Consider the following 22,881-nt stretch of genomic DNA (forward strand, 5'->3'; position numbering starts at 1 on the left):
CATTTTCATATAAAAACCACATAGATATAGCATACCAAGAAAAATAGTCAGTCCTTCCTCTTTATTTGTATGTTCTGTAGTTGCAAATTTGCTTATTCATTGAAACTTATTTGTTAGCCTAAAACTAATACTCATGGTGTCTTCCTAGCCATTCTTGGACTTTCACTTAGTAGGAGAAATTTGAGTCATGTCAATTGAATGACTCAATTGAATGTTCCAAGCAGAGTTTGAATCAGGAGAAGCTCATACAGTAGTGCCTTTTCCTTGTTATATTATGCCAGGTTTTGGCATTTTGGTGCTATTTGTTGGTGACATTGCTATTTGAAACAGCATCAGCCTTAGTGCCATAATAGTGGCTATGCTTTATGGAGATGATGTATCTGTTAGATAAGTGTCCTTAAGGAATGAGCTCTAGTGCTGTTGGCCATGAATTCAATGTTAATATATAAACAATATATAAGATGTCTTTAAATAGCAACACAGCTAAACTGAGGTTATATATTAATGTGCTATGACCAGAGGCTGGAAGGAGACTAACTCTGCATTTTCACAGGGAACAATGCTTCAGTACTTGCTAGCAAAGTATTTGTGCCACTTTGTAGAACATAGATGGAATTTACTATGTATAATATTGTCACTTTAAGAAGGAAGTAATATACTTTTAGAATGCAATGAAGAATCAATAATTATAGATAATAAAAGTAATAGATTATCCAATAGAAAAATGAACAATTTTATAAAGAGCTTATTTACAGAAAAGAAAAAGGACAAATTAACAGGAAAGGGTGCTAACTCTAATTAAGAATGGGGAGAAAGAAATTCAAATCAAAATTATTTTTCACACAAGTGATTGACAAAACTTTTGTAAATTTGATAATAGTTCCCTAGAATTGGATAATTAGAGACTTCTTTTAAGTGTTAGAAAGGGAAAGTATTGGGATTTTTAGAAAGTGTTCCCTGTGGATCTATTCCAGGGCGTATCCTGTGATGTAGATAAATTAGACTATAGGGGGAGAGAATCTTTTTTCTGCCAAAGGCCATTTGCATAGTTATAACATCATTTGAGGGTTATAACAACATTTGCAGAGTTATAACACCATATAAAATTATCAGCTTAAAAAGTATCCTGCTGCACTTGATCAAACATTTAAATTACTCACTCCTAGTGCCTTGGCAGGATCAGACAATGCTTTTGAGGCCTTATATGGACCTCAGGCAGATCACTCCCAAGCTGTGAATTAGAGGATTGCTTTAAGAAATTCCTGCCACTCCCACAAAAATAAATAAATAAATAAAATATATTAAATAAATCTTAGGTCATTGTTGAGTATCTGTGTACTATGATAACATTTATGTTTTAGATGTATCTTTCAGAGAGTTTTCTTTAGAAACAAAGCTGGATAGAATTTAATCAATGGACCAAAAATGAGTTATTAATAGATCATGAATTCCTATTGTCCTCTGGCTACATACCTAAGTACAATCTAAAAAGGTGGGTGTGGACCTAGCAGGTTATCTCAGTTGTTAGAGCAACAGCTCTGGGATTGAAGGGTCTCCTGTTCATTAAGGTCAAGGAGCTTGTCTCAGTTGCAGAGTGGGCCTAGTTCCGGTGCATGCAGGAGGCAAACAATCAATGTGTCTCTTCTTACATCAATGTGTCTCTCTCCTTCCCTTTTACTGTCTCTAAAATTCAATGGAATAAAATATCCTCTGGTGAGAATTAACAAAATAATAATAATAAGAAGAAGATGTAATCTCCAAACATTCTAGTAAAAGGACCTACATAACACAAGTTTATTTTTCTTTAGAGGAGACAGACTGCACTTAAAAGTGGCTGCCCTGTGCAGACCACTGTAGCCAGTGAGCTCCTCAGCCTGAGGTGTGTTTCACAGAATTCGTTTCAGAGAAATCCTTGTATAAGCCATTCACAGAACTCGGAGGTAAGTGCAAGTTAAGTCAAGAAAATACTTTCTATTTAGGTGCTAAAAATATTTTATCTTTGACCTACTCAGTTATACTATTTGTAACTCCTATTCTTTTTTTTTTTTTTTAATCTTTATTGTTCATATTATTACAAATGTTCCTCATTTTTTTCCCCTCCATTGCTCCCCTCCACCAGGTTCCCACCCACCCTCTGCCCTTTCCACACCCCCATTGTCCTCATCCATACGTGTACAGTTTTTGTTCAGGCTCTTCCCACACCCCCCCCCCCCACTCCCCTTTTCCCCAAGAATCGTCAGTTCACTCCCCTTCCATACCTCTGATTCTATTATATTCACAAGTTAATATTATTCATCAGGTTTTTTAATTCCCTTGGCTTTTAGATTCACTTGTTGATAGTTACATATTTGTTGATCATAATTTTTATCTTCTTCCTCTTCCTAAAGAACCCCCTTCAACAATTCATATAATTCTGGTTTGGCAGTGATGAACTCTTTTGGCTTTTTTATTTTTATTTGTGAAGCTCTTTATCTGGCTTTCCATTCTGAGTGATAGCTTTGCTGGGAAGAGTAATCTTGATTGTAGGTTCTTGCTATACATCACTTTGAATATTTCTTGCCACTCCCATCTGGCCTGTATAGTTTCTGTTGAAAAATCAGCTGACAATCGTATGGGTGCTCCTTTATAGGTAACTACCTGCTTTGCTCTTGCTGCTTTTAATATTCTTTGTCTTTTGCTCTTGGAATTTTAATTATGATGTGTCTTGGTGAGGTCCTCTTTGGATTCCTTTTGTTTGGGGTTCTGTGCGCTTCCTGGACTTGTGAATCTATTTCTTTCCCCAGGTGGGGGAAGTTTTCTGTCACTATTTCTTTCAGTATGTTTTTGGTATCTTGCTCTCTTTCATCTTCTGGGACCCCCATAATTCTGAAGTTGGTTCTCTTGAAGTTGTCCCAGAGGTTTCTTACACTTATCTTCAACTTTCTGGATTCTCTTGTCTTCTTGCTTTTGCGGAGGAGTGTCTTCTGGCTCTTTATGTTCCAAATCTTTGACTTGATTCTTGCAATCTTCCATTCTGTTTTTAGGACTCTGTATAATATTTTTTATTTCAGACAATGTATTCTTTTTTTTTTTTATTTCTAGTTGATCCCTTTTCATATCCTCATAGGTCTCATTTATTTTATGGGCCTTTTCTAGGAAACTCTTGAAAAACCTTATAAGTGTGGTTTTGAACTCTATATCCAGTCGCTTCTTGTCCTCCAATTCTTTTGTTTGTGATCTGTTTCCTTGTCTCAGCATTTTCACAGCTTCCCTGAGTTGGTAGGGTGGCTCTGTGTGCTAAGGTGTCCTATATGGTTCAGTGGGTTAGCCTCCTAGTTACCTGAAGTGGACAGTCTTGGTGTAGCCCTTTGTGGGCTGTGTGTGCAGTCTTGTTGTTAAGCCTTGCTTGTTGTTGGTATCACTGGGAAGCGTTGATCTCCAAGCCAATTGGCTATGAGGATCAGAAGTGTCTCAGCTAGGAGGGTTTCTGTTTTCCGCTTGGAAGGGGCGGAATCTTGGGGTGGCACAACCTAGCTTTGGTGAATCCCGAAGATTGGTTGCAGGCATGCGCACCTTTTTGGTATAGGCGCAGACAAGCTTTGGATTGCTGTCTGTCCCTCCCTAGGAAAGTCCTATTTGTGGTGAATGAGAAAGCTAGCCACTGGAAGGGCTTCTGTGCTCCACTTAGATGGGGCGGAGTCTCGGGGTGGTGCAGACAAGCTTTGGTCAGCCCCTCCCTACGAGGGTCTTTTTTCTGAGTCCCGCAGTAATGGCCACTGGCTTCACACACCTTTGAGAAATCTCTGCCCACTGCCTGACAGTCTGGCCTCTCCCTGTCTGGGGCTGTCTATCAGAGCAATAGGGTGGTTCTATTTTTCTCCCGAACAAGAAAGCTAGCCGTGCATTAGCTGTCCGCCCTCTCTGTGAGCAGGGAGTAAGCCAGCAGCGAACTCGGCCCGCCCTCTCCAAGCTCCGCAAGCAAGCCAGCAGCGAAGTCTGGCGGCCTCTTTTTCACGCACACAGTTCTCCGCACCTTCACAGCTTCTGAGGTTCAGCGTGCCCTCTCTCTCCTTCCCAGATGGTAGAGCCTCCTCTCAGCCAGCCATCTGGTGCTCTAGGGCAAGGTTTCCCTTGTTTTCCAGTTCTAAATGCAAATTTGTTGTGGTAGGCTGCATTCAGGTGTCTACCCTATGCCGCCATCTTGGTTTTTCCTGTAACTCATATTCTTACTAAGTACTTTTATGAATCCTCAAGGTATAGTCTGCTACTATTTTGTATATTTGTGTTATTTGATATATTGCTATGCCTTAGAAGGTAGTTATCAAATATCATGTAATTTTATAGCAAAGCATCTAAAAGATCCAGTGTTTGCTGCTATAGGTATGGCTGAGTAGTGAACTTATGGACTTCATATGAATATCCATTTACATATATATCATGAGAGCATTAGAAATATCTTATAATTGAATACTGTAAGTGCTGTCCCTTTAAACTTTTAACTTTTATACTTGCTTTTAAGTTGTTAAGAAAATGACTAGGGATACAAATCTAAGGGAAATGAGAAGGCTCACTGAGATACTTATGTTAGACATTAGACCCCAATTGTTTGACCAATTAAATATATTTGAATGCATAATTTTACATATGATGTTGGTTGGCATTTCACTTTAGGCTTACAGTACATCTCCTTAAAGTGTGAAAAAGTTCCTGTAAATTCTGACTTGACTGAACTTAATTGACAATTCTGTTCTTTTTACTTTTTACCTTATTCAGAAATGAAAAGCACCATAGCTGGTTTGGTTTTGTGGATAGAGTATTGGCCCATGGACTGAAGGTCCTGGGTTTGATTCTGGTCAAGGGCATGTACCTCAGTTAGTGGCTCCATCCATGGTCCTGTTCTGGGCATGTGCATGAGGCAACCAATCAATGGGTCTCTCTCACATCCATGATTCTCTCTGTCTGTCTCATCTCTTCCATTCCTCTCTCTGAAAATCAATGGAAAAATATCCTGGGGTGAGGATTAAGAAAACAAAACAAAATAAAAGATGCTTCCAAGAGAAAAAAAAAAAAGAAATGAAAAGTCAACTCCTAGTACTGTGAAAGTAAAGTTTGTAGCTGCAAATGGTTAAATTTTTTTTAGTTTAAAAATAATCTACTATTTTGTATTAAACTTTTAGCCTATATTTTTATACCAGAAATATGAATTATAGAACATTATAGAGAATAATACTTATAGAACATTCACTTTACTGTTATAGTGATAATATATGTATATTTTTAAAATATGTCAGTTCAGAGTTTGTATAATCAGAAGTTAATTTAATCCTCAAGGATTCAAAAAAAGGCCAATTTTTTTCATAATTTCTTTTCAAATGAATCTTCATTGGTTCAATTTGTATTTGTTTTTTTCCTTATTTGTCTGTTTTAAAAGAGAGCTAGGTTTTCTTGACCCTCTCCCTGAAGTCATTTCTTAGAACCATTCTGGCCATCTTCCTCGCAGATTTATTGGCTAAATAGATTTATGGGGTATATTTCATACTTCGGTACTCACTAACAAGTTATTGAAAACAGAATGTGGATAATTCTGATTGATTTTGAGGCATTAAGAACAGTAATATAATTATATACCCCACGTCCTGGAAATGGATACTTGCACACATTTGTATTTGGATAATGACTAGGAACTGAATGTGTAAGGTTATGTGAGTCATCTAGAGAGAACCTTGTCTGCTGTTAAAGCCCAAGGACTCTTTCTGTGCTCCAGATTTTCATCTGTGTCATGGCATAAATAGATTATCTTGCTTGAGTGAGTATCGCAAAGAGAAAATCATATGGACATCACTACCCCCATATAACTGTTCAGAAGCCTCTCACTAACCCATGCCCAGAAATGACCTGTTGCTAATTCTTCCCAGAAACATGGATCACATCTTGCCAGTCATCCAGAATAAACTCATCTGCTCCATCTGTAGAAACTGCTTTGTAGACCCCATCACCATTAACTGTGGGCACAGCTATTGTAGGCCCTGTTTCAACCTCAACTGGCTGAACAGGTCAGTTCTTGCTCACTGCTCTGAATGCCAGGAAGCAATCCAGGAGGAAGACTTTAAAACAAATGTCACTCTCAAGCAAATTGTTCTCATTGTCAGAAAAGCCAGTCTGTGGCAATTCCTGCACTCTGTGGGAAATGAGTGTATGATACACATGGAGGCAAAGCAGATCTTCTGTGAGGAGCAGAGGAGCCTGCTCTGTATACACTGCTCTACCTCCCAGGAGCATGGGGCTCACAGACATGGTTCAGCAGAAGAGGCGGCTGAGCAACACAGGGTAAGTGATGCCCTTTTGGACCCACTTCTCTAAAGTGGATATGAAATTCCTGTGGGTCTGTTTCCTTGGGGATGGGATTACTCCATCCAGGTGTTTCTTTTAGAATCTCTGCCTTGGAATTCCTTAGTGTGAAGACTCCCAGATTTCACAAATATGTGATGTAAACAAGGCAATTCTATAATGATTCCCTGTTTTTAATGGCTCTGATTTATCATTCTGGGGACCCTCCCGCTTTGGGGGCTAAATGTTACATTGTCCTCTTCATTGGCTCTATTTGACTCTTGTGGTTCTTTTGCAGGAGAAACTCCTTGAGATAATGGGCTATTTATGGGAGAAATATTGTCTAAATGACAGAAACCTGAAGGTAGAAACTGTCACAATGAGATCTTGGGAGGTTGGTATTTGCATTTCTCCAACCTGCATCATGAACATGGTGTCGTTGGATGAATAACTTTAAAATAGAAACTTCCTCTGACACAATAGTGTTCTTTGGTATTCAATATAGAAAGTGTGATCAACAGGAAAAGGGTATTTTCCCTGCATAGGATAGATAGTTGGGCTCTTAGTCAGGGCTTCTAACAAAATAACAGCTGTCACACAAAGCATGCTGGTTTGTTCCCAGTTTAACAGTACTTACCACTTCTACACCAATATCCACAACAGACTGGGCTATTTCACAGAGTGCCATATGTGGTGGGGGAGAGTAAATACTGGGCATAAAAGACATTTGGCAGCCATTGAAAATTCAGGTGAAGCATCTGAATGTGAATGTTGTTTGAAAAGTAGTATTTGAAAACAGATCAAAAATTTTAGGTATAAAGAACAGTGTCCCCAAAACAGGGAAACTCTGAACTTACACCAAGTAATTAATTTAGAATCTGTAGATATAAAGTATGTAACTGAAGGACTGAATAATCAACCAGTTGCTATCAGGCCCTCTGACCACAGAGGAAAGATGATCAACACACGTGGTGCCCTCTAGTGGTCAGTGTGCTCCCACAGTCAACCTGTCCTGGCCATTCAACCTCCCAGAGTCCCTACCCCTAGCTGGCCTACAACCTGTGGTTCCTCCCCCCAACAAGGCAGCCCCCACAATTGGCACCAATGGTGGCGGTATGGGGGGACAGCCTGCCACCCTACAGTTGTTCATCCCACCTGCCGGCAAGATCCACCGATTGGCCCTGATCACTAGCCTCTAGTAATATATAATGTCTGAGGAGAAAAGTGACAAGAGATGAGGGATACATATAAATATGCCACTATCGATCCTGGTATCTAAATAGAAGGCGAGGTTTAAACACATTAGCTGATTTCCTCAATCTGGATGGTTATCTTGAAGATGTGATATCTCATATGAATTTACTCAACACATATTTCATGAGCACCTTGTCTGTACCAAATATTGATCCAAAAAATGGAGCAGTAAGCAAAGTAGAAACTATTCTTGCACTGATAAAGCTTACACTCTAAATCAAAGGGCGAATGGCCAACATGTATAAAGGTATAATATATGATGCCTGATAAGTTTTTTGTAGAATAATAAAGCAGTAAGGAGAAAGAGGGGTATAGGAGGGTAGGGACTACAGATGAAGGTTTGAGTTCTAGATAGAATTGATCATCAGAAAGACCTCACTGAAAATTTTACTTTATCAAAAAAGATCTCTGAAGAGGAAGGCAACCTCAAGGGTAGGGAGAGCATTCTAGATGAAGAAAATAGCACAGATGAGTATATTGGGAGCAGTTAAAAACCACAAAGATCTGAGGGGGCATCAGAGTGAATTAGGAAGAGAATAAAAGGAAATAAAATCAAAGAGATATTGGGGGTCAGATTGTCAATGAAACCTCCTCAGGATAGAATTCAGCTGGATGAAATGCAAGGGGATGAGCACATCAGTCTGAGATCACAGCATGTAAAATGGCTGGAAGTAATTTGCACCAAATTTCAGAAATTGGGCTAAATAGAGGATTCTAATCCAATTAACACGAATTTAAACAGCATGTTTTATGGATAAACTGTGTTGCCTTCTCACAAATATTGTTGTGAAAATAGAAATCACACATTTTTTGGTGGTTATCTTATCAATGGCATAAGTATCAATGAAGTGGTTATAATTGGTTGTTTAAAAATATTTGGAAAAGAGGATGGAGAAAATGTGGACTTTGAGACTATGCAAGACTGAGGGTTAAAGCTTAAATATAATTGATTTTTGCAACTCAAAGATGAACCAGTGAGATTCAGTGGGAAATGAGTGAAAGAGTTCATGTTTTGACTAACTTCATGTCATTGCAGACTTATGTGATCTCAATGGGGAGCGCGGTCAGAGGTGTTTATAAGAATCTGCCTTCATATTTCTATCTGGAAAAGGATTATTATTTAGAAAAACTGACAAGGGAAGCCAATATGATTTCTGGCCAACTCAGAGACAATGGAGCCAGGATGGTAGAGAAGAGGGAGCTTTTAATAGAAATGTATACAGAGATGAAGGAAATGTGCCATAAACCAGATGTAGAGATGCTCCTGGTAAGAATTCAGAAGTGGGGTGTTGAACATTCACGTGCACTGGCATTCCTTCAGTGGAAATCCATCTCCTCTTTTATGTCATTTCTTTCCAACAATCTATTACCATAAACTCAATTACTTTGTTGGGAGTGTATTACTCCTCCAAGGAACCCTACAAACCAAAGATCCCTCCCACATTATCCATAAGAAACAAAACTCTGTGAGATGGTAAAAGAATCCTGAGTTTGATTCCCCTTCTAAAAATCCATGATATATTTTGGCTTTGTGAAAATGCACAAAATGGTAGGGGGGTTATGGATATTGAGGCTAATTACAGACATGGCAATATGCAGAGATTTGGGGATCTACACTTGCATTGCTGTCATTTTTGGGTGCCCCCAAATTAGAAATAGAAAAGATGCTGGATACTTAATCATGCTTAGGAGTGCACAGGGACTCCCCAGCCCTCTTCCCCATTCACTGGCCCATGGAAAGTCTCCAGGAATCAGTCTCTAGCAGAACATGAGTTTATGACAATATGGTATATTGGGGAGATGCAGTAGATATATTTCTCAGGAGGAAATACAGTATTGAAATAATGACTTCTGGATCTATCTCAAGATTGCCCATCAGAATGCTGGAGGGATTGAGAGCAAAAAGTAAAATAAGAAAAAAAACTAAATGAAAAAAAAAAAATCTCCCATGGACCTAGCAGAAGAGTCATTGGTAAAAAACACTAAACCTTTCTATTTATCTCCACAGGATTTTGGAAATATATTGTTCAGGTGAGTCTATACCTTGATACTAGCTGATGCTCTTTCCAGAGTTTTCATAGACATCAGGCAAGATATGCTACAGTGAAGGCAGAACTTACTGTGATCTTGATTGATTTTTTTTTTTCTGTGTCTATTTTCCCCTCTTTAACTCCATGTAGATGTCTCTTTTCATTGCAATACTAAGTAATTTCTTTCTGCAGTTTCAATGGATATATTGAAAAAAAAACTGAATAAGGAAAAACCCTTAATTCTCAATTTCCTTTTTTGTTCTCAAAAATCCCACCTATATGATGGAAAACGTGCTAAGTATGAGAATGATGTGAAGCGCCTAGAACCACTTGCCTAGGGAAGCAGATTCCCCCTTCCTGGAAAAAGTTTCACAGCCTCTACATTGAGAATGTGCAATAGGCCAACTAGTCTTCAGAGAACCTCATGATTTCCAGATGGGGAGCGTGTTAGTAGAATTCAGAATTTCCCTCTTGAATATCCTCAAGGACATAAAAGACTGAGGGTCTTTACAAATTCCTGGACAAGATGAGAAAGGGTTAGACTGAATTTTGTTTCTTTTTTTTTTTAATGAAATCTTTATTGTTCAGATTATTATAGTTGTTCCTATTTTCCCCCCCATAGCTACCCTCCACCAGGTTCCCACCCTACCCTCTGCCCTTACTATCCCACTCCCACTGTCCTCATCCATAGATGTATGATTTTTATCCAGTTTCTTCCCACACGCCCCAGACCCCTTTTTCCCTGAGGTTTATCAATCTACTCCCTTTCTATGACCCTGATTCTATTATATTCACCAGTTTATTCTGTTTATCAGTTTTTTTATTCACTTGATTTTTAGATTCACTTATTGATAGGTATGTATTTATTATTCATAATTTTTATCTTTACCTTTTTTCTCCTTCTTCCTCTTCTTAAAGAATACCTTTCAGCATTTTATATAATAGTGGTTTGGCAGTGATGAACTCCTTTAACTTTTTCTTATCTGTGAAACTCTTTATCTGACCTTCAGTTCTGAATAATAGCTTTGCTGAGCAGAGTAATCTTGATTGTAGGTTCTTGCTATATAATACATCACTTTGAATATTTCTTGCCACTCCCATTTGGCCTGCATAGTTTCTGTTGAAAAATCAGCTGACAATCATATGGGTGCTTCCATGTAGGTAACTAATTGTTTTTCTCTTGCTGCTTTTAATATTCTTGCTTTGTCTTTTGCTCTTGGCATTTTAATTATGATGTGTCTTGGTGTGGTCCTCTTTGGATTCCTTTTGTTTGAGGTTCTCTGTGCTTCTTGGACTTGTAAGTCTTTCTTTCATCAGGTGGGGGAAGTTTTCTGTCATTATTTCTTCAAATAGCTTTTCAATACCTTGCTCTCTCTCTACTTCTTGCATCCCAATAATTCTGATGTTGGTACACTTGAAATTGGCCCAGAGGCTTCTTACACTGTCTTCATATTTTTGGAATCTTTTTTTTTCTTTTTTTTCTTTTCTGGTTATTTTTGCTTCTTTGAACTTCACATCTTGGCAATCATCTAGTCTGCTTTTGGATCTCTGTACATTATTCTTTATTTAAGTCATTGTACGCTTAATTTCTAGTTGGTCCTAGAAATTTCATATCCTCAAGAGACTCACTAAATTTATCGGCAGTTTTTAGAAGATTCCTGAAAAACCTTATAACCGTGGTTTTGAACTCTATATCCAGTAGTTTGCTTTTCTCCATTTATTTTATTTGTGACCTGTTTCTTTGTCTTTGCATTTTAGCTGCTTCCTTGTGTTGATAGAGTGGCTTTGTGTTCTAGGTGTTCTATAGGGCCCGATGGATCAGCGTACCAGCTACCTGAGGTGGACACTCCTGGTGTACCACTTTGTGTGCTGTGTGCACAGTCTTGTTATAGTTAAGCCTTGATTGTTGTTGGTATCACTAGGAGAAAGTGACCTCCAGGCCAAAGTGGCTGTGAGGATCACTTGTGTCTGCGATGGGAGAACTTCTGTGCTGGAGACACCCTTATGAGGTTAGACTTGCTTCAGTGCAGCTGAAAATTTAAATTTAGCCTCTGAGGCCACTCTGCAGGAGCTATGGAAAGATATGCATATTCTTCTTCTCTGTTTGGGGTTTGGAGGTGCCCAGATGAGGCCCAGATGTGAAACAATGCAAGCTGCTGTGGGGCTTGGGCCTTCTTTTGGATGTTCTAGGTCTCTCTGACTCAGCTTTAGTTTGTTAGGTAATTTTAGATTTCAAAGCACAAGTGTATTCATATGCAAAAGCCTCTGTGCACAGCTTGGGTGGGGCAGGGTCTCAGAGCAGAGCAAACAGCAATGGCTAGTCTTTAGCCCTGCCCTAAGAGGCCCCTGTGTCTTAGTGTCCCTCAGTAATTGCTACAAACACCTCTGAGAGAAAGCTGCCCTCGAGTTCTGCCTGAAGCCAGACAGTCCAGTTTCTCCCAGTATGAGTCTGGGTCCCCAGAGTCTTGCCCAGAACTGGAGTTCAGAGCAGTGGGAAACTTGTGTCTCCCTCCAAATTGATCAAAAAAGACAGCGTGTCCTCAGTTGCCAGCCCTTTCTGTGTGTATGCCTCTGTACCTCTGCACTTTACTTCCACACCTCCTCTGAGTCCCAGTGTGCTTTTCTGTTTCCTTCTAGTTATAGAATTTCCACTCAGCCAGCCTTCCTGTGACTCTGAATGATGTCCATTTTGTCTTTTATTTGTAGTTTTGAAGTGGTTGTGTGAAGCAGCAATTTCAGGTCTTTACCTATGCTGTCATCTTGGTTTCTCCTGAATTCTGTTTCAAATGGACTCTATTTGATTTGAAAATCAAGGGACTATGAAGAAGAATTATTTGACAAAGTGATACTTCTGGGTTTTCAAGTTAATGGATTTATATAATTCTATTGAAGTATCTTATACATAAAATATAGTGGTTTTGTTTGTTGATTGTAAACATGATAACTATCTCTTTCTTCTTGTAGGGGTGAGTTGTTATGTATATACACACCCCAGCCCCTGAAACCAGAGCTCACTGTAGAGAGCATCACGTGGCTGATTGAAACTTTCAACTTCTTCAAAGGTAAGTGCAAGCACAAGTCCATAGGCCATATTTCCATAATCTATCGTGTGTTGTTAGGACCATGCAGGTAATCTACCCTCTTTTATTAAGTGTATCACAATTTTCAGCCGTAAGTGGATCATTTGACTTTATAATCCTTTTGTAAGTGATAATGTCTTTATAGGACCAAGAATGAAAGGTAGTGAAAACAGAAATATAATTCAGACTCATAAATAGTGAGTTTTCTATAGGTAAAGAAATGATGTTAGAAATGAGCAGTTTAGCAAATGGAACAATGTTCAGATTTAATATTAATTATCCAATTTTATGTATAAAACTGTACATTCAGTATATATAATTTTCAAATGTAATATATAATATACTGAATCTTATTTTATTTCCTTGTATTTTTACTTACAATGGTCATTTAATGTAAAAATTTAATTAATATGGAAGAGTTAATAGACATATTTTTATAAACAACAAAGTAAAAACACAGCAACATTCAATTTACTCATAATCTGAAGATGTACATGTTAAATGTCAAAATGCTGATAGCTCAGAGCCAGGATAGAGGACAGAGGGACTAGTGAAGAGTTCTGCAAACACCATCTTAACAAACTACTACAAAGGACATAAATTGAGTTTTCATTAATTTATCCAGAGAAATGCTTGAGTCATGGAAAATCTGTACCTCCCTTCCAAAATGATGATGTGATTATTTAGAAGAAATGTTCTCCTGATTCTAATTTTTTACAATGAAGACAAATCAGAGAATATTAGCATTGGCCATTTTGCTATGGAAAGTGAACTTGGAGACATGAGTCTTTTTGTTCTTAATCCTCATCCAAGGAGACATATACAATTTTTTAAAAATTATTATTGATTGAAGAGAGGCAGGGAGATGAAGAGTGAAATAGAAAAATCAATGATGAGAGAGTATCATTGATCAGCTGCCTCCTGCATGCCCTTCCTGGGGATCAAGCCCACAACCAAGGCATGTGCCCTGACCAGCAATGGAACCTTGACCTCCTGTTTCATATGTCGACACTCAAACTCTGAGACACAAGGAGAGAGAGAGAGAGAGAGAGAGAGAGAGAGAGAGAGAGAGAGAGAGAGAGAGAGAGAAAATATGAGAGGGATTCCAAGAATCCAGACAGATGCAGGTGTAGGGAATGTAGGGAATGGAACCTGCAACCCAGGATGCCCCCTGACTGGAATCAAACCCATTATCCTGAGCCAATATTCTGACCACTGAGTCACAGTAGCCAAGGTGAGATGAGTCTTATATTTGACCCTAAATATTTGAATTTCAAAAAAATATCCAAATGTCTGTCGTTAGGGATGTTGGTTCTGCACTTGTATTGGTCATCTCTGTGCTTCATTAGATGTGACAACCAACATTGCTCTTGCTGTTGTGACCTCATAATAAAGTAACATCTTGAAAGAGCAACTTTTGCATCAGGAATTTTATTTGCAATGTGTCCACGTGATCTCTTCTTCTTTTTTTTCTTTTTTTTTTTTCTTTCTTTTTGCAGTGAATATCACTCTGCAGCATAGAAGTACTCCTGATCATGTCTTCCTACAAGGAGATTTGATAAACCTGAGAGTTGGATGTGGTCCTCAAGGTGCACCATATACCTCTCCACAAGCTGAGTGTTTTTATCACTTGGATGCTCAGACTTTTACCACTGGGAGACATTACTGGGAGATAGCAGTGGGAGATACTTGCGATTGGGCTTTAGGAGTCTCTTGTGATGATTGGGTACAGGAGAATATATATCTCCATAAGGCATTCTATCTTCTTGGCTGTGCTCAAATGGACATGCACCACAAGGTCTTCACCACCTCCCCACATTTACTGCAATATGTGCCCAGACCTACTGGCCGAGTAGGGGTATTCCTGGATTATGAAGGTAGAAGTGTGACCTTTGTAAATGTAGCAAAAAGAACCCTCATATGTAGAATCGAATTTTGCTCTTTCTCTCCCCATCTCAGGCCTATCCTTTGCTGCAGTCACTTCTGACTAGAAATACATTAGGAATCTATCTGCTGGGGAACACCAATATCTAAAGAAGCCCTTTTCCTGGTGCCCTATCAAATAAAATAAATATGTTATAAGTTTTTGTTTTTAATTTCATTTTATCCTGAATATCTATTTACTGTATTATTAAATATGATAACCTTCAAAACATATGAATTGGCTTGTGCTTTACTCAGTTTAGGAAAATCATCACCCATGATGCATGGTGTAGAATAGGTTTACTTTTTTTTGCTTTATTTGTGAACTGTCATGAGGAAGTATAATTAGAGATGATAGGGGTGTCTGGAAAGGTAAAATTCAATGCAAGAGAGCTGCCATCATTCATTCTCTTCCCAAACAGACATGGTTGTAGAGACACAATGGCTTAAATGTAAAATGCGGATTTTGTGGGGAGGTTCCAAGATGGCTGCACAGGTAAACACCTAACCGCAGCCTCAGACAACAATTTCAATAAAATACAACTAAAATACAAAATGGACATTACCCAGAACTACAGGAAAGTCGACTGACTGGAAATTCTATAACAAGAAGGAAAGAGAACACCAGAAGGAAAAGCAGAGGAGCTGTAAAAGCCTAAGATATGGAGACATGCTGCATGCGCGGAGAGGACGGAGCCGGAGAGGAGGGGCAGCTGAGTGCCTGGCTGGCGTTCCCTGGTGAGAAACAGATGAAGGCTCTGAACTGTGCTGAACTCCAGTTCCAACTGAACTGAACCCCAGTTCTGGGCCAGACCCTGGGGACCCAGGCTCATGCAGGGGGAGCCTGGGCTGTAAGTCTGAAACCCAGGGGAGCGGTGAAAGGAAGTACGCAGAGAGCGAACGGTTGGCTGTGCCGCTGATTGCCCTAGCAGGAAGGTGACAGGGGCTCTGGACTGCGCTGAACCCGACGTCCAACTGCACTGAACCCAAATTCCGGGCTCACTAGGGGAGAGCCTAGCCTGTTTGGTGGTGGGTGAAACTCAAGGGCACCTTTCTCTCAGAGGTGCTTGCAGTGAGTACCAAAGGACACTGAGGAACACTGAGACTCAGGAGTCTCTTAGGGCATGGCTGAGGGAAGCCAAGGCTGTAGGCTCCACCCTGAAACTCCACCCCATATAAGCTGAACACAGAAACTTTTAAGGCTACCAACTCAGGAAGCTTCGAAAATGCCGAGACAGATCACAAACGAAAGAAATGGAGGACATAAAGCGACTGGATAGAGTTCAAAACCACACTTATAAGGTTTTTCAAGAATTTCCTAAAAAGGGCCAATAAAATAAATGAGACCTATGAGGATATGAAAAGGGATCAACTAGAAATAAGGGACCAACAAGAAATAATAAGGGATCAACAAGAAATAAGGGATCAACAAGAAATAAAGAATACATTGTCTGAAATAAAAAATATTATACAGAGTCCTAAAAACAGAATGGAAGATCGCAAGAATCAAGTCAAAGATTTGGAACATAAAGAGCCAGAAGACACTCCTCCGCAGAAGCAAGAAGACAAGAGAATCCAGGAAGTTGAAGATAGTGTAAGAAACCTCTGGGACAACTTCAAGCAAACCAACATCAGAATTATGGAGGTCCCAGAAGATGAAAGAGAGCAAGATACCAAAAACATACTGAAAGAAATAGTGACAGAAAACTTCCCCCACCTGGGGAAAGAAATAGATTCACAAGTCCAGGAAGCGCACAAAACCCCAAACAAAAGGAATCCAAAGAGGACCTCACCAAGACACATCATAATTAAAATTCCAAGAGCAAAAGACAAAGAATATTAAAAGCAGCAAGAGCAAAGCAGGTAGTTACCTATAAAGGAGCACCCATACGATTGTCAGCTGATTTTTCAACAGAAACCATACAGGCCAGATGGGAGTGGCAAGAAATATTCAAAGTGATGTATAGCAAGAACCTACAATCAAGATTACTCTTCCCAGCAAAGCTATCACTCAGAATGGAAAGTCAGATAAAGAGCTTCACAAATAAAAAAAAGCTAAAGGAGTTCATCACCACCAAAGCAGAATTATCAATATATGAATTGCAGAAGGGGGTTCTTTTGGAAGAGAAAGAAAATAAAGATAAAAATTATGAACAACAAATATGTCACTATCAATAAGTGAATCTAAAAACCAAGGGAATTAAAAAAAAACTCTGATGAACAATATTAACTGGTGAATATAATAGAATCGGAGGTATCGAAGGGGAGTGAACTGATGATTCTCAGGGAAAAGGGAAGTGGGGGTTGTGGGAAGAGACTGAACATAAACTGTGCACCTATGGATGAGGACAATGGCGGGTGGGGAAAGGGCAGAGGGTGGGGTGGGAACCTGGTGGAGGATAGAAATGGGGGTGGGTGGGAAATGAGGAACATTTGTAATATGAACAATAATGATTTATTAAAAAAAAATACAAAAAATGTAAAATGCACAGGCACAGAAGCACCAATGGCAATTTAGAAATAATTTTCTCATTTATCTTTAGCTAATTATAGTCTACATGTTCTTGTCTCAGTTTAATAATCCATAGTTTGAAGTAACGTTATTTAATAACCCAAGCTGTGCATTCCTTTGTAGTTCTCACCACAGTGATACACACTTCAGTGTTATTTGTGTTCTCTGCTAGATGGAAATTCACAGGATGATCAGATCAGTACTCTTCTCAGCTTCCCTAGTATAAAACCACCATTAGCTATTAAAATTAATATATGGTAAAAACTTTTTTATTTATAAACACCTATGTATTCTTTGACCAGCTAGTATTTCAAACTTAAAGAAAGAGCCACAGCATATATTCAATGAAATGGGTAATTAATAATGATGTTTAGTTAAGAATGTAAAAAATCTTAGTTACAGTAGCATATAATTAAAAATTACATTACATACATTAATTAAGTTAAAGTGGGCTTTAACTTACATTATAATATGACTGAGATTATGATGTTCAAATTATATAAATACAATCTTATTCTGAGTTTGAGTCTTCATAGAACTAACAAATTTAGCAGATAGTTCCCATTACATTGAAGATAAAAATAGAATTTATATAATTTTTAAATGCAATAATTAAGACTAAATATTTGTTGAAGTGTTTAATCAACAGGTTAATCACAGCTGTGAAGGGGGGAATTGGATGATAGGTATGGGGAAATGGCACAGGGATTCACAGCTACATTAATAGAGGGAAAGCCAGGGAATGATATTGAGATATGAAGATGATGATATAGCATTAGGTTCTTAACATATAGACAGTATAATGTCTGAATAAATGTCCTATTTCCTGTTTTATACACCGTTGTCATCTCCTTCAGTCTTTACCAATTAGAAGAGAGAAGGAAGCTTTCTGGAATCTCCTTCATAAGGGCACTAATCCTATTACTGAGGGCTCCAGCCTCATAAGCTAATCACCACCAAACAGCCTTTTAAGTCTATCAATAGTTTTTAGCTAGTAGGTGATGAGTAAAGAATGAAATTGTGTTTTACTGAGATTCTAAATCCCCTGGAGCTGCCTGAATTTTATTAAAAAAAATACAATTTTTTAAATATAAACTCAAGGTCAATGTTTGAAGGAAAGAAATGCTCAGGTATGCCTTTTAGATCTTTATACCCTGTCCCTACAACAGTTTATGTCTTCCTTTACACAAATATTCTCTTCTATAACATGGAAGCCATTATATGTGTGCTATGTAGATATGAAAGTAATTGAGTTGATAATGCCTATAATGGTAATTCATTTTTAGTGTTGACTGTCTCTCCTTTATTGATTAAAACATCTTAGAATAGTCCTTGTCACACACACACACATTTAAAATCAAACTTCTAAATTACATACACATGTATATGCACACACATTTTTTAAGTTATTGAAACTTATTTATGGTATTGGTCTGTTTCATGAGTTTGGCCATAATTACCATATTGTGTGTTTCTATTGATGAATATGGGATATTCCCATTTGCAGTATTCATAGTTCTTTTTTATGCTTCATTTAATAATGTTTAATAGTGTAAATGCCAGAATTACATGACATTTATTAAATTTATTTTCATGAATTTCAGTTTCTGATCCTATAAAATGGACTTTAAATTTCCTTCCCTATTTTTTTTTTTATTGTTTAGAGGAAATTCACTGATCTAATTTCCTTACTTCATGAATTATAGATTTCAAGAAAATTTCTAATCATGCAATCATGTAGAGCTAATATTATTAATTATGATAGCTTTCTTTCCACTTTTCTCTTAGAAGATTTCTTCTTTCATCTGTCTAATCACATGGAATAGTAATCAGTCATAGTGCTGAAAATACAGTATGTGGTAACAGCAGATATTATGTTTTTAAATATATTTTTATTGATTTTAGAGATAAATGGAGAAGGAGATAGAAACATCAATGATGAGAGGGAATCATTGGTTTTCTGCCATTTACACACTGCCCACTATGATTGAAGCCCACAACCCAGGCATGTGTCCTGACCGGGAATGAACCTATGACCTCTTGATTCTGGGGCCAATGCTAAGTGACTGAGCAACATCAGAAGGGTCAGTCCAATGTGTTAGAACTTGCCCATGTCAGAAAATAGCTATTTCCTGCTTATTGCCTGGCTCAAGTTAGCCAAAGCAGGGACTCCAGACTCTTTAATCTGCTTTAGTTATTGTATTCCTGGGCCATTTTCTGGGAAAAGATGAGGGGGAAGGATTCTCAGGTGCAGTCATCTGCTGTTTGTTTTCTTCTTCAGTGTACACCGCAGATCCCTCTTTCTTATTTGAACTCTTATGAATTTTTTATTTCTCTGTGCCTGCATTTATCTTTTACACTAACCTATAATCTGAAGATACTAGTGGTTTTGCCTTACCTTGAAGACTTGGTTTGGTGGAGGGGAATTGATAAGTTACTATGATACCTAGCAAAACATGGTTATAATGACTTAGTTACTATATTTATTTATTTTGATGAATATATATTTTATTGATTTCAGAGAGAAGAAGGGCAGATAGAGAGAGAGAGGGTAATTAACATCAATGTGGACAGATAATGATTGATTGGCTGCCTCCTACATGCCCCTTAAGGGAATCTAGCCTGAAATTCTGGCATGTCCCCGGTCCAAAATTCAAACCAAGTGCATCTGGTTCATGGGTGGAGACTCAATTATTCAACCACAACAGTCAGACTAGTTGTGATATTTATTATTTGAAATAGGAATGAGATTTCAGGTCCTGGATTATAGAATGTTAAAAAGCTGTGTGACATAATCAGAAATCTAGAAAATAATAGTGTAAGTGAGTACTGGACAAGGTCCTTTAAGGGACAGCACTATGTTACAGCACCACAGGAGGGCAAACTGCCCACAGAATTTATTGATTTTTGTGGGAAAATGAAACTTCTACTATATGCTTACTTGTGTGACTAGCAGCATGTTGAGGAATGTGATAAAATTTTCTGAGAATTAATTAATTTTGGGATCCTGTGGGTCAATGACCCTACCGTTTGTTGGCTTACAATCCTATACACTGAGTTAGAGGGCAGCAGTTTCATCTCTTTGTGGGATATGTGGTCTCTGATGATTTTTACATTTGTTTTTACATAATTTATCAAAGTTGAGTTACCTAGAGTTTCACGTTTTAAATTTCTAACAATGTTAATAATTTTCATAGATTTTTAAAAACACGACTTAAATTTCCAAACATTTGATAATGTGGGAAGTAATTCATATGGAGGTGACATCAGTAAATTGTTAACTTGTGATGGGTTTTAACAAAAAGCAGGTAGCATGTCACATCTGTTAATAAGAATTCTCTACAGCATCTGTTAGGTACTGACTATAGTTAGTACTGTAATGCATATTAAAAAGTTTCATATATCTTATAGCAAAACATATTTACATATGGTTAGGCTGTGAGCTCCCAGGTGTTGTTATCCATGTTATAACTTTAATCAGATTATCAGACCACAATCTGCACAATCCATTCAAAGTGGTCACTTCCTTCTATAAATTTCAGCCAATCTCATCAAGTGGGTGTGGCCTGAGGTAGGCAGTTATATAAAAGCTCCATCTGTACAGAGCCCACTTCACTTCTTCAAGGTAGACTGACTGAAGTTGGAACAGCCAGGTGACTGAAGAGAATTCCTACAGACCCCGCTATCAACAGGACTTACTGAGTTGGGAGAACTCATATTGTAGTAGACTCTGGTGAGTATGATATTTAGAATGAATATGTTTTTATTTTTTTAGTAAATATCTAAAAAAAAATGCCAACTTTATCTTATTACAAATATTTTCAATTTAACTCTCTTGGAATCTTCTCTAAGTAGAGAAGTAGATTTCTTAATTGACTGAAATGACATGAATATTTCAAATAACTGGAATATTCTAAGAAATGCCTGGAACTCACAAGAAACTCAAATATTTTAAATGAATATGAAATATTGTTGAGCATCTGTCTAGTATGATAGCATTTATGTTTTATTTATTTTATTTTATTTCAGAGAGCAACAGAGACATAGAAACATCAATGAAGACAGAGAATCACTGAATAGTTGCCTCCTAAAAGCCCCACACTGGGGATTAAACCTGCAAAGTGGCCATATGCCCTGGCCTGAAATGGAACCCACACCTGCTTCATAAGTGGACACTCAACCACTGAGCCACACCAGCCAAGCAGCATTTATGTTTCAGATGTATCTTTCAGACACTTGTTATTAGCAACAAAGTCTGGATGTTGTAGAGAGTGTGAAGAGAATGCAGAAGTACGTTTACCAACAGCTGTAGGCCCAGCTCTGAGAGATTTCCTGTTAGACAAGACAACTTCATCATCCCATTACTGACTTAACCTGGCTGGAAAGAGAACAGAAATATTTTCCTCTGACTTTTGAAATCTTGTTTAACCTTCAAACTTGCAATGTCAAGGTTTCCCAGTCCTCCACCTCTAGCAGAAATGTCCAGTGGCCCTGTAGCTGACAGCTGGTGCCACACACAGATCCAGGTAATGAAATTGTCCCACATGTGGACCATCAGTAACTTTAGCTTTTGCAGGCAGGAAATGGGTGAATTCATTCAAAGTTCAAACTTTTCATCAGAAGCCACTGATCAACTGAAATGGTGTTTGAGAGTATACCCAAAAGGGCAAGATGAAGAAAGCAAATGTAACCTGTCACTTTACCTGATAGTGCTCAGCTGTCCAAAGAGAGAATTTTGGGGAAAATTCAAATTGTCCATCCTGAATGACAAAGGAGAAGAAACCAGGAATTTTGAGAGTCACCTTGTATATAGGTTTGTACAAGGCAAATATTGGGGATTCAAGAAATTCATCTGTAGAGTTGTTCTCTTGGATGAAGACTACAGGTTTCTCTCTGAGGACAAGCTGACCCTCTTCTGTGAGGTGAGTGTGGTGCAAGATCCCAGGAAGATGGTGAAAGTTCCTTAGTGCCACCTGGCCAATGAGCTAGGAGGACTTTGGAAGAATTCCTGGTTCACAGACTGCTGCTTTCATGTGGCTGGCCAGGAATTCCAGGCTCACAAAGCTATCTTAGCAGCTCCTTCCCCAGTGTTTAGGGCCATGTTTGGACATACAATGCAGGAGAGCAAAACAAATCAGGTGGAAATCATTGAGATGGAGCCTGGAGTGTTTAAGGACATGATGTGCTTCATCTACACGGGGAAGGCTCCCAACCTGGACAAGATGGCTGATGATTTGCTGGCAGCTGCTGACAAGTATGCCCTGGAGCGTTTGAAGGTCATGTGTGAGGAAGCCCTCAGCAGTCAGCTGTCTGTGGAGAATTCTGCAGAAATGCTCACCTTGGCTGACTTCCACAGTGTAGATCAATTGAAAACTCAGGCAGTGGATTTCATCAACTCTCATGCTGAGGATGTCATGGAGACGGAGGGGTGGCAAGAGAAGGTGGCATCCAATCCCAGCTTGGTGACTGAGATGTACCACTTTCTGGCTTCAGCACAGGGCTGCTGTCTGGGACCCCCACGCAAGTGCCTGAAGCAGTCCTGAGATCCTGCCTGTTGTAAGACCCCTTTGACTTTCCAGAAGCAGAAGCCATAGTTGCTGCCATTGAGCACCAGATAGACAGCGAAATCTGTGGAGTTTTTAGTCTACTCTGGGGGGAAGACTGCATCTAGGCCCCAGATTTTTAGTTTGATTATTTGCCTTACAGAGATCAATTTTGAAATGTTTCTTTATTGATTTCAGAGAGGAGGGGAAAGGGAGTGAAAGGGATCTAAGTG

General features: G+C 38.6%; 1 protein-coding gene across 1 annotated transcript in view; it reads left to right on the forward strand.

The window, feature by feature from the left end:
• Nucleotides 1-22,648, forward strand: part of LOC311627931 (speckle-type POZ protein-like) — a gene marked incomplete at both ends in the record, with an annotated part of 34,527 nt that extends 11,879 nt beyond the window's left edge. Inside the window, one exon of the mRNA XM_084894664.1 lies at nucleotides 22,577-22,648. Coding sequence (XP_084750790.1) covers nucleotides 22,577-22,648 — 72 coding nt within the window. The remainder of the gene's footprint in view (nucleotides 1-22,576) is intronic.
• Nucleotides 22,649-22,881: the final 233 nt, after the last annotated feature.

This window comes from Pipistrellus hanaki, assembly GCF_964339955.1.
Source record: "Pipistrellus hanaki genome assembly, chromosome: 9".
Taxonomy (NCBI): domain Eukaryota; kingdom Metazoa; phylum Chordata; class Mammalia; order Chiroptera; family Vespertilionidae; genus Pipistrellus; species Pipistrellus hanaki.